Genomic DNA, 12,645 nt, shown 5'->3' with positions numbered 1-12,645 from the left:
TTTACTGATCTAACTCTCTGCCGGATATTGTCAGAATCACGCACACACACACGGCTTTACTGATCTAACTCTCTGCTGGATATTGTCAGAATCACACAAACACACACACACTAACACACAGCTTTACTGATCTAACTCTCTGCCGGATATTGTCAGAATCACACACACACACACACACACACAGACACACCCCTTTACTGATCTAACCCTCTGCTGGACACTGTCAGGATCACACACACATACACACACACACACCCCTTTACTGATTTAACCCTCTTCTGGACACTACCAGAATCACATTTGACACACACCTTGACAGTTCTATACTCTGCTGGACACTGCCAGAATCACATGCACACACAGACACACACCTTTACTGATCGAACCCTCTGCTGTATATTGTGTGTGTGTGTTTATGAGTGTCCGTGTGTGTTTTTGTGTTTGTGTGTGTGTGTGTGTGCATATGTGTTCAAGTGTGCTTTTCTATGTGTGTTTGTGTGTGTGTATGTGTTGTATATGTGTGGGTGTATGTTTGTATATCTGTGTGTGTTTTATAATTGTGTGTGTCTGTGTGTGTGTTTCTGTCTTTGTGTGTATGAGTGTCTATATTGTGTGTGTGTGTGTGTATGTGTGTGAATGTGTGTTTTTTTATGTTTGTGCTTGTGTGTGTGTGTTTCTGTGTTTGTGTTTGTGTTTGTGTGCGTATGAGTGTATGGTTGTCTGTGTGTGTCTGAATATGTGTGAATGTTTGTGTGTATGTGTGTGAGTGTGTGTGAGTGTGTGTGAGAGAGACAGAGAGAGAGAGAGAAAGTGCGTGTCTGTCTGTGTGTGTTGTGTGTGTGGTTAAAAACTTTTGTTGTCATCACACTCAGGTGTCCCAGTGCTGAGATAGGACCTGTCCGCACCCCGGGGTCGGAATTGAACACTCAAAGCTAACGTGGAGTACGACAATATACATCAGCAAAGTGGTTGAACAGAAACATAATAGAACAGCGAGCCCTTTGCTGCACTAATGCTTGTTCTGCTGTTTAGAGCAACAAACATCCCTTGGCCCCATTGATTTGACATTGCATTTGGATCCCAACTGAAGTTAATACTGAATAAGTCAGACCATGGATTGAAACATGGCTCGATAGATTCTAACTTTATTTTTTTTCCCTGGAAAACTGTGGTAGAAAGTTGCCGAACAAACTCAATAATCTGTTGATGAATTATTAACACAAATTAAAAAAAATAATAATAAACAGTAAAAATGAATTATATTACAGCAGACGAAAAGATTGGAAGGATGTTAATACCAATACAAGAAAATGATTAATATCACATTACTCCTTTACCCCAGCAACATCTTTACAGACACATGCTCATTCAGACAGATAAACAAAGGGCAAGTATAAGGCAGGTGTGACTAAACAGGTGAACTGTTGTCAGGCGCATGAAAACAAGTGATAGATGTGACCAGACCAAACCAGATTGGGTTGGCATTTCATTAACGCACCCAAACATGTGTTACATTCTGAGCCAATCCGTTTCAAGGAAACTTTGTCTTTCTCACGATGGTTTCCAATATCCACATTTGAAGAACTCACCATGGAATTCTCTTCAAAACGTCGCTCCCACTTAGACGGCATAAACCAGGGCATCAATCTCAATAAGGTCCCATGTAGTGAGTATCCCTTAGCTTTGTTTGCCCTCCCAAAATGCATTACCTCACACTTTTCCGAATTGAGCTCCATTTGCCACTTCTCCACCCACTGAACCAAACCATTGACATCAATCTGGAATCGACAGCTATCCTCTTCACTATCAACTAGACAGCCAATGTTTGTGTCATCTGCAAACTTGCTATTCATGCCTCCCACACTTATGCCTAAATCATTAGTATGTACGACAAACAGCAAGGGACCCAACACTGAGCCCTGTGGAACGCCACTGGAAACTGTTTTCCATTTGCAAAAACATCCATCGGCCATTACCCTTTGTTTCCTGTCACTGAGCCAATTTTAGATCCAACCTGTCCCCTTCCCCTGTATCCCACTTTCCTGACCAGTCTGACATGTAGGCCCTTATCAAATACTGTACTGAAACCCATGTAGACGACATCCACTAAACTACCCTCATCAATCCTCCTAGCTACTTCCTCAGAAAAATTAAATTAATTTAACAAGATACGATCTTCCCCTAATAAAACCATGCTGACTATTCCTGACCAATCCGTGTCTTGCTAACTCACAATTTCTCCTGTCTTTCAGAATTGTCTCCAATAATTCTCCCACCACCAAAGTCAAGCACCTTGCTCCCTTTATATGTAATGTTACCGTGTTGGCAGACATCCAGTCCTCTGGGATCTCGCCTGTATCTCGTGGCCTAGTATATCTCAATACGCACCAGAACACATGTTACATAAATAGTTGAATGTGCTTTGCTGGCTAAAATCTGATATATAAATACATGTGAGTGAAGACAAATAACAGTTTGAAACAAGCAGTTCGAAAATAAACCGAAATAACACATTCAGTTCCTTGGCATAGGGAGAGATGAGGTGAAGTTGTTGTGGTTGTTGTTATCATAATCACTCCTTTGTTAAAATAGTGATAGGATATCTTAAATGTCAAATGCTCACACTGCAGTCTCTTCATTGCCTGTTACCTCAGCACATCTTTCATTCACAACACAGCCTGGCAAGGAAAGAGAATGAAGGGTTAGCAACAAACCTGGTGTGGCAAGTGATGCACTGCCATTGAAAATCACAGTGACATGGATGGGCTATATAGCTACATTATATTGAAAGTTGTCTGGTTCGAAAAAGAAACTAATTTACATTTCATTTGCTTTTGACTCAGATATTTGTTTGAAGAATCGCAGTGCCTGAGAGTAAGATAGTGGTTTCCCATTCCGTTTTAAATTGTCGGTGACCTGAGGTAGATGCAAACATTGGTCGCGAGGTGACATGAAATTCTAAGCTCCTTCCCTGGCCCAATCCATTTGTGTCAGATGCACAACAGTTTGTGTTCATCGACTGACTACAGGCAATGTCGCTAATCACGTTCTAGGATTATTAACACATTTGTATGTGCGAGATTTTCCTTTACAGCTCCTGCTTCGCAAAATGACAGGCCATTCCCTTCTGGTGAAATTACATACAGAAACAAACTTCGGATATAAATGTTGCTCTTTTTTTATTCATTCAAGGGATGTAGGCTTCTATGGTTGGGCCAGCATTTATATCCCATCCCTAGTTCGGTTGAGAAATTGGTGGTGAACTGATTTCTTGATCCGCTGCAGTCCCTGTGTGTAGGTACACCCATGGCGCTGTTAGGAAGGGAGTTCCAGGATTTTGGCCCAGCGACAGTGAAGGAACAGCTGACATATTTCCAAGTCAGGATGGTGAGTGACTTAGAGAGGAAATTCCAAGTGGTGGTGTCCCCATCTACCTGCAGCCCTTGTCCTTCTAGATGGTCACTGGTCATGGGTTTGGAAGGTGCTGTCTCAGGAGCCTTGGTGAATTCCTGCAATGCATCTTGTAGATGGTACAGACTGCTGTTACCGTGCATCGGTGGTGGAGGGAGTGAATGTTTGTGGATGTGGGGTGCCGATCAAGCGGGGCTGCTTTGCTTTGGATGGTGTTGAGCTTCTTGAGTGTTGTGGGAGCTGACCTCATCCAGGCAAGAGGGGAGTATTCCATCCCACTCCTGACTTGTGCCTTATAGATGGTGGACAGGGTTTGGGGAGTAAGGAAGTGAGTTATTCATCACTCGATTCCTAGCCTCTGACCTGCTCTTGTGGCCACATTGTTTATATGGCTGGTCCAGTTCAGTTTCTGGTCAAAGGCTAACCCCAGAATGTTGAAACTGGGGGATTCAGTGGGTAATGCCATTGAACATCAAGGAGTGATGGTTGGACTCTCTCTTGTTGGAGATGGTCATTGCCTGGCACTTGTGTGGGGTGAATGTTACTTGCCACTTGTCAGCCCTGAGCCTGGATATTGTCCAGGTCTTGCGGCATTTGGACATGGACTGCTTCAGTATCTGAGGAGTCGGGAATGGTGCTGATCATTGTGCAAATATCAGCGAACTTTTGACCCTTTGATGGAAGGAAGGTCATTGATGAAGCAGCTGAAGATGGTTGGGCCGAGGACACTAACCCTGAGGAACTCCTGCAGTGATGTCCTGGAGCTGAGATGACTAACCTCCAACAACCACAACCGATTGGCACTGTTGAAGTAGCCTATACCAAAGCAATGCTGTTACCATTGGATCAGGCAAGCAAGATTTCTGTGTCAGACATGTTGTGATGTAGGATTGCAAAAAAAAAGTATGCTAAACTTGATCTTTGATGAATCACAGGCAATGTCTTCATCTTAGCAATCATCATATTAATTATATTACAGTCTTTTATGCATTTACAACTCATAGCCCTTCAGTGTTCAGTGAGCAATGCTGGGGCTGAGCTGCTGTATCATCCCCCTTTGATCACATTTTGGTTTGATGTTTGTAAATTTCCTTTTGAATTTAGTCTTTCCTCCTTGCAGTTTCTCTTTAAGGGGGCTGCCTTTTAATTCATCCCTGATTTCGTCAGATTGAGGTTAATTGGTTTTGCCTCGAAAAGTGTTAAAACTCGTAGCCACGCTTGGTTAGATTATCTCCCTCTAAGAGCTTATTTCATATTAATGGGCCAATGTTCCTGGTTTTACAGCTGACCTGAATTAGGGGCTGTGCCTGATTTATCCCAATTTTGTTGATTTGGTTTAATTGGTTTCATGTGAAAGATTATCAATGGGCCAATTCCGTCAGCAGGAATTGCTGTTTGAATGGGATTGAACTCCCCTCCCCCCCGATTGGGAGTAGACGAATAGGCAAAGCGATGCAATAAGTGGCTCTGTGATGACAGCGTTGAAACAGGATGAGTCTCAAACAGGATTTGTTTGCCTGCTGGCCCATATTTTGGGGAGAGGTAATGTGGAGGGTTCTTACCTGTGGAAGAATCTTGGCTGGCTTGTGAAATGAGGCCATGACGAAATGCCGATTAAAGTGAGCGATATTTTCTTTTGGATGCGGTTGAGGGGGGAATAGGGCAACTGGAGAGTCCTGAATCCTTTTCATGTGGAATTTAATTGGGAACAGCTCACTTGAAGTTCACCTCTCACCCAATCATTGTCCCTTTGCAGCCTTCATTGCCTGCGCTCTGGGGTTGAGTGACAAAATGATGTGCGGGTCCTATTCATTTTGTCTGGGAGATGAATGTCTAACTGGACCTTGTGCTTCGAACATCCTGACGGCCATCAGTCACATTGTTGGCATATTTTGGTGTAAATATATCTATTGATAACATGGTGGCCGAAGTAACATAGCTTCCTAACTCTCTTTAGTCTAACATGAAATATTGTAGCGATTGAACATATCTCCAAACATACCATCAACATCCTTCTTTGACTTGCACTGGTTAAACTCTATTCCCAGGATAATCCCAATCCCAACGAGGACAAAGACGAGAAGGCATAAACGGATTTCAGATACATGGTCTATTACATTGTCACCTAGAAGGGTATGAAAAGAGAAGATCATTAACCTGTTATTCACACTCCACTCGAGCAAGACTAGTGCGACCTCTCCTCCTTGTCCCCCTCCCCGCCCCACCCTCTCTCTAGAACCTCCTCCAGCCCCTACAATGTTCATCCTCCTGATGTGGTCCTCACTTCCCCCTCACTCCCTATCTCTGTAACCTGATCCAGGGACTGTAAGATAGCATCCTCCATTCCAAATACCTCCACAACACCTCATTCCCCTCCCTCCCTATCTCTGTATCATCCTTCAGCCCCTACAATTCCCATCCTCCTGTTCAAACCCTCCCTCACCCCCCTCCCTCCGTATCTCTGTAACCTCCTCCAGCCCCTACAATTCTCATCCTCCTGTTCAAATCCCTCCCTCGCCTCCCTCTCCCTATCTCTGTAACCTCCTCCATCCACTACAGTTCTCGTCCTCCTGTTCAAATCCGTCTCTCACACCCCACCTCCCTATCTCTGTAACCTCCTCCAGCCCCTACAATTCTCATCCTGCTGTTCAAATCCCTCCCTCGACCCCTCCCTCCCTAACTCTGTAACCTTCTGCCCCACTTACAATTCTCATCCTCATGTTCAAATCCCTCCCTCGACCCCCTCCCTCCCTATCTCTATAACCTCCTCCAGCTCCTACCATTCTCATCCTCCTGTTCAAATCCCTCCCTCGACCCCCTCCCTCCCTATCTCTGTAACCTCCTCCAGATCCTACAATTCTCATCCTCCTGTTCAAATCCCTCCCTCACCCCCCTCCCTCCCTATCTCTGTAACTTCCTCCAGCCCCAACAATTCTCATCCTCCTGTTCAAATCCATCCCTCGCCCCCTCCCTCTCTATCTCTGTAACCTCCTCCAGCCCCTACAATTCTCATCCTCCTGATCAAATCCCTCCCTCGAACCCCTCGCTCCCTATCTCTGTAACCTCCTCCAGCCATTACAATTCTCATCCTCCTGTTCAACTCCCTCCCTCACCCCCTCCCTCCCAATCTCTGTAACCTCCTCCAGCACCTACAATTCTCATCCTCCTGTTCAAATCCCTCCCTCACCCCCTCCCTCCCTATCTCTGTAACCTCCTCCAGCCCCTACAATTCCCATCCTCCTGTTCAAATCCCTCGCTCCCTATCTCTGTAACCTCCTCCAACCCCTACAATTCTCATCCTTCTATTCAAATCCCTACCTCACCCCCCTCCCTCCCAATCTCTGTAACCTCCTCCAGCCCCTACAATTCTCACCCTCCTGTTCGGTGAGTGACACAGCAATAGATGGAATCGCCAATACTGAGGGTTGTTTGGGAGGTGTGGCGTTGGGTGGGGTGGGGGTGGTGACAAACCCTTTGCTGAATGGAATTCAGTGCACTGCCTCTCAGCAGAAGTTCCACAGTTGATATCTTGGCCTCCGCTATCTTAGCTGTCACAGCTTCAGAACCATTAACTTCCCTTGTATTGATTGAATGTGAAGAGCCTCATTACTCTCATTTTAGTTTAATATTCGCTTATGGATTGTGGGCCTTGCCGACTGGGTCACTAGTTATTGCCCGCCCCTAATTGCCCTCCTTGATTTTTTAGAAACGCCAACCACATGGCTGTACGCCAGGAGTCACGTGTAGTCCAGACCAGGCAAGGAGGGCAGATTTCCTTCCCTAAAGGGCATGAGGGAACCAGATGGGGTTTTCCTACCCCATCTAGCTAGCGCCTGACCAGTCTCCGGAATGCTGGCCGACTGACAATACCGCTATTCGACTGCTAACGGCAGAGGTGTGTGAATGTCAATGCTTTCCCTAACTGGGGCAGCTCATTCGGCCCGTCAAGTCTGCTGTCCCTCTGCAAGAGCGATTCAATTCATCCAACCCACACCCACCCCCACCCCCCCAACACTCCACCAATGCTCTTTACCCCAGCTGCAAGCAACCTTCTGCCCTCTTGAAGCATGTATCCAATTCCATGTTCTTCCTACCAAAATATGTCACTTCACACACTGCACTGCCTTGAATTTCACTTCCCACTTGCACCCCCTCCCTCAGCCCCATTCCAGTAACACCTCTGTGTCATTTTGAACTCCCAAGAATGTCCTTCAGACAGTCCTCCATGCTTCCCAGTTAAACAGTAATATTGACATTCAATGTTAATTGATTGTACGTTACCTGTCACGGTGACCTGTACCGGGTCACTGCGGGGTGAGGGATAGACTGTCTCCTTTACTATTCTCGCGTAGCCACAGGTGTAATTCACTGTCCCAGTTGTATTCATCCCATTGATGGTGCAGGAGGCAGACTGGACAAATCCATGCACGTCCACTGCCCACTCCCCCTCACCATCCCTGTAGAAGTTGAAACGGCCACCAGAGCGGAGAATTGATCCCGTGCATTTCAGTCGGAAGGGGACCCCTCTGCCGACCACCCCAGAGGGTGGCTCCACCGTGATGTGGGGCACAGGGAGTGTATCTGAAATTGAACAGACTGAAACTTAATCACTTACAACACACTGAGGGAGCTCCGTGAGTTATGCCCTGATGGAATGTGAGAAAGGCAGATTATTGTATTTAGTGGATTTTCGTGCTTAGTGCCTGGTAGCCCAGTATCGTGAGCAGAGCCTGATCGGCATTAACCGGATCGACACTCCCCCCCGGTGCCAGTACTGAGGGAGTGCTGCACTGTCGGAGGGAGATGTATATACTCTAGGATTTGAGATCAATAATCCAGGCCGACACTCCCCCCGGTGCCAGTACTGAGGGAGTGCTGCACTGTCGGAGGGAGATGTATATACTCTAGGATTTGAGATCAATAATCCAGGCCGACACTCCCCCCGGTGCCAGTACTGAGGGAGTGCTGCACTGTCGGAGGGAGATGTATATACTCTTGGATTTGAGCTCCATAATCCAGGCCGACACTTACCCCGGTGTCAGTACTGAGGGAGTGCTACACTGTCGGATGTGCTGTCTGTTGGGATGAGGCGAGAAACACGAGCGCTCCCTTAGGAGCCTATAATCCATGGCTCTGCATGTTGAATGTACTCAAAAAGTGGCCATCCACATCTCTCTGGGGCCGTGCATTCCAAGGATTCACAGCCGTCGGGGAGAATAAATTTCTGGTGAGGTGAGCCTGAAATGGACCGAAGCTTTATCCTGAGATTGCTGCCCTGCACCCCTATCACTCTCGTTCTGGACTCTGCAGCCGGGATGGAGGTGGGTGTGGCGGAGGTGGAGAACAGTCTCTCAGAACCAACACTGTCAAAACCCCTCACAGCAGTGCCTACATTTCAATCAGATACCCTCTCATCCTTCTGACTGTAAGAAGCAAAGGCCCATTCTACTACATCTCTCCTCTTAGCACAGCCTCCTATCCCAGGAAGCAGTGTAGTGAACATTTATATACCCCTTCCCTACAAAATGCATCCATCCTTAACACTGCATTCTCTGAGATCGATTGGGTTGCAAGCTTCATACATATAATTACACGATGTTAAGCAGATTGTTCAATGGTTTAATAATATGGTTTGGAACTTACTAGACTAGTCAGATAACGCTTCTGCTGTTGCCCCAGGCTGTGGTAGGTAAAGGGGTGAATGATGGGGGAGTCTCTTTACCTGTTTGGGTGAACAGAGGCGGCTCGGATACTCAAAGACTGAGAATGGTCAGGTGATGCCTCTCCCCAGAGGAGGCAGGAAGTTATTGAGAGGCCCACCAACGATCAGGCCCAGAGTTTTGAAAACCCATTCGAGAGGGCACTTTGTGGGGCCTGAAGTGACCAGGTGTTGAGATAAGGGGGGGTGCGGGGAGCTGGGGACCCAATCCTGAGACAAGCTGTTCATGTAATGGAGATAACAGCCGTAGGGAGTCGGGGTAACAGCTGTAGGGAGTCAGGGTAACAGCTGTAGGGAGTCGGGGTAACAGCTGTAGGGAGTTGGGATAACAGCTGTAGGGAGTCGGGATAACAGCTGTAGGGAGTCGGGGTAACAGCTTTAGGGAGTCGAGGTAACAGCTGTAGGGAGTCAGGGACAACAGCTGTAGGGAGTCAGGTGCAACAGCTGTAGGGAGTCGGGGTAACAGGTGTAGGGAGTCGGGGTAACAGCTGTAGAGAGTCGGGGTAACAGCTGTAGGGAGTCGGGGTAACAGCTGTAGGGAGTCAGGGTAACAGCTGTAGGGAGTCGGGGACAACAGGTGTAGGGAGTCGGGGAAAACAGGTGTAGGGAGTCGGGGACAACAGGTGTAGGGAGTGGGGGACAACAGCTGTAGGGAGTCGGGATAACAGCTGTAGGGAGTCGGGATAACAGCTGTAGGGAGTCAGGGTAACAGCTGTAGGGAGTCGGGGTAACAGCTGTAGGGAGTTGGGATAACAGCTGTAGGGAGTCGGGATAACAGCTGTAGGGAGTCGGGATAACAGCTGTAGGGAGTCGGGGTAACAGCTTTAGGGAGTCGAGGTAACAGCTGTAGGGAGTCAGGGACAACAGCTGTAGGGAGTCAGGTGCAACAGCTGTAGGGAGTCGGGGTAACAGGTGTAGGGAGTCGGGGTAACAGCTGTAGAGAGTCGGGGTAACAGCTGTAGGGAGTCGGGGTAACAGCTGTAGGGAGTCAGGGTAACAGCTGTAGGGAGTCGGGGACAACAGGTGTAGGGAGTCGGGGAAAACAGGTGTAGGGAGTCGGGGACAACAGGTGTAGGGAGTGGGGGACAACAGCTGTAGGGAGTCGGGGTAACAGCTGTAGGGAGTTGGGATAACAGCTGTAGGGAGTCGGGATAACAGCTGTAGGGAGTCGGGGTAACAGCTTTAGGGAGTCGAGGTAACAGCTGTAGGGAGTCAGGGACAACAGCTGTAGGGAGTCAGGGGCAACAGCTGTAGGGAGTCGGGGTAACAGGTGTAGGGAGTCAGGGGCAACAGCTGTAGGGAGTCGGGGTAACAGCTGTAGGGAGTCGGGGACAACAGGTGTAGGGAGTCGGGGACAACAGGTGTAGGGAGTCGGAATAACAGGTGTAGGGAGTCGGGGACAACAGGTGTAGGGAGTCGGGGACAACAGGGTGTAGGGAGTCGGGGTAACAGGTGTAGGGAGTCGGGGACAACAGCTGTAGGGAGTCGGGCTAACAGCTGTAGGGAGTGGGGGACAACAGCTCTAGGGAGTCGGGGACAACAGCTGTAGGGAGTCGGGGTAACAGCTTTAGGGAGTCGAGGTAACAGCTGTAGGGAGTCAGGGACAACAGCTGTAGGGAGTCAGGGGCAACAGCTGTAGGGAGTCGGGGTAACAGGTGTAGGGAGTCGGAATAACAGGTGTAGGGAGTCGGGGACAACAGGTGTAGGGAGTCGGGGACAACAGGGTGTAGGGAGTCGGGGTAACAGGTGTAGGGAGTCGGGGACAACAGCTGTAGGGAGTCGGGCTAACAGCTGTAGGGAGTGGGGGACAACAGCTCTAGGGAGTCGGGGACAACAGCTGTAGGGAGTCGGGATAACAGCTGTAGGGAGTCGGGGTAACAGCTTTAGGGAGTCGAGGTAACAGCTGTAGGGAGTCAGGGACAACAGCTGTAGGGAGTCAGGGGCAACAGCTGTAGGGAAACGGGACAATAGCTGTAGGGAGTCGGGGACACAGCTGTGGGGAGTCAGGGTAACAGCTGTAGGGTGTGGGGGTAACAACTGTAGGGAGTTGGGGAAACAGCTGTAGGGAGTGGGGGTAACAACTGTAGGGAGTCGGGGTAACAGCTGTAGGGAGACGGGACAACAGCTGTAGGGTGTCGGGATAACAGGTGTAGGGAGTCGGGGACAACAGGTGTAGGGAGTCGGGTACAACAGGTGTAGGGAGTCGGGATAACAGCTGTAGGGAGTCGGGGACAACAGGTATAGGGAGTGGGGGACAACAGCTGTAGGGAGTCGCGGTAACAGCTGTAGGGAGACAGGACAACAGCTGTAGGGTGTCGGGATAACAGGTGTAGGGAGTCGGAGACAACAGGTGTAGGGAGTCAGGTACAACAGGTGTAGGGAGTCGGGATAACAGGTGTAGGGAGTCGGGGACAACAGGTGTAGGGAGTCGGGGACAACAGGTCTAGGGAGTCGGGGTAACTGGTGTAGGGAGTCGGGGACAACAGCTGTAGGGAGTGGGGGACAACAGGTGTAGGGAGTTGGGGACAACAGGTATAGGGAGTGGGGGACAACAGCTGTAGGGAGTCGCGGTAACAGCTTTAGGGAGTCGAGGTAACAGCTGTAGGGAGTCAGGGACAACAGTTGTAGGGAGTCAGGGGCAACAGCTGTAGGGAGTCGGGCTAACAGCTGTAGGGAGTCGGGGACAACAGCTGTAGGGAGTCGGGGACAACAGCTGTAAGGAGTCAGGGTAACAGCTGTAGGGAAACGGAACAATAGCTGTAGGGAGTCGGGGACACAGCTGTGGGGAGTCAGGGTAACAGCTGTAGGGCATGGGGGTAACAACTGTAGGGAGTTGGGGAAACAGCTGTAGGGAGTGGGGGTAACAACTGTAGGGAGTCGGGGTAACAGCTGTAGAGAGACGGGACAACAGCTGTAGGGTGTCGGGATAACAGGTGTAGGGAGTCGGATACAACAGGTGTAGGAAGTCGGGATAACAGGTGTAGGGAGTCGGGGACAACAGGTGTAGGGAGTCGGGGACAGCAGGTGTAGGGAGTCGGGGTAACTGGTGTAGGGAGTCGGGGACAACAGCTGTAGGGAGTCGGGGACAACAGGTGTAGGGAGTCGGGGACAACAAGTATAGGGAGTGGGGGACAACAGCTGTAGGGAGTCGCGGTAACAGCTGTAGGGAGTCAGGGTAACAGCTGTAGGGAGTTGGGATAACAGCTGTAGGGGGTCGGGGTAACAGCTGTAGGGAGACGGGACAACAGCTGTAGGGTGTCGGGATAACAGGTGTAGGGAGTCGGGGACAACAGGTGTAGGGAGTCGGGTACAACAGGTGTAGGGAGTCGGGATAACAGGTGTAGGGAGTCGGGGACAACAGGTGTAGGGAGTCGGGGACAACAGGTCTAGGGAGTCGGGGTAACTGGTGTAGGGAGTTGGGGACAACAGCTGTAGGGAGTCGGGGACAACAGGTGTAGGGAGTCGGGGACAACAGGTATAGGGAGTGGGGGACAACAGCTGTAGGGAGTCGCGGT

The 12,645-nt window shown here is 49.3% G+C and overlaps 1 protein-coding gene across 1 annotated transcript in view; it reads right to left on the bottom strand.

The window, feature by feature from the left end:
- Nucleotides 1-1,129: 1,129 nt before the first annotated feature.
- LOC121273096 (osteoclast-associated immunoglobulin-like receptor) overlaps nt 1,130-12,645 on the bottom strand; it is a 28,709-nt gene continuing 17,193 nt past the window's right edge. Inside the window, exons 6-8 of the mRNA XM_041180061.1 lie at nt 7,693-7,992; nt 5,414-5,536; nt 1,130-2,678 (exon numbers count right to left, since the gene is read on the bottom strand). Coding sequence (XP_041035995.1) covers nt 2,620-2,678; nt 5,414-5,536; nt 7,693-7,992 — 482 coding nt within the window. The 3' untranslated portion in view covers nt 1,130-2,619. The remainder of the gene's footprint in view (nt 2,679-5,413; nt 5,537-7,692; nt 7,993-12,645) is intronic.

The sequence above is a fragment of the Carcharodon carcharias genome, chromosome 39 (assembly GCF_017639515.1).
Source record: "Carcharodon carcharias isolate sCarCar2 chromosome 39, sCarCar2.pri, whole genome shotgun sequence".
Classification (NCBI taxonomy): Eukaryota; Metazoa; Chordata; class Chondrichthyes; order Lamniformes; family Lamnidae; genus Carcharodon; species Carcharodon carcharias.
Note: the sequence above shows the minus strand (reverse complement) of the source record. Positions and strands in the feature narration are given on the sequence as shown.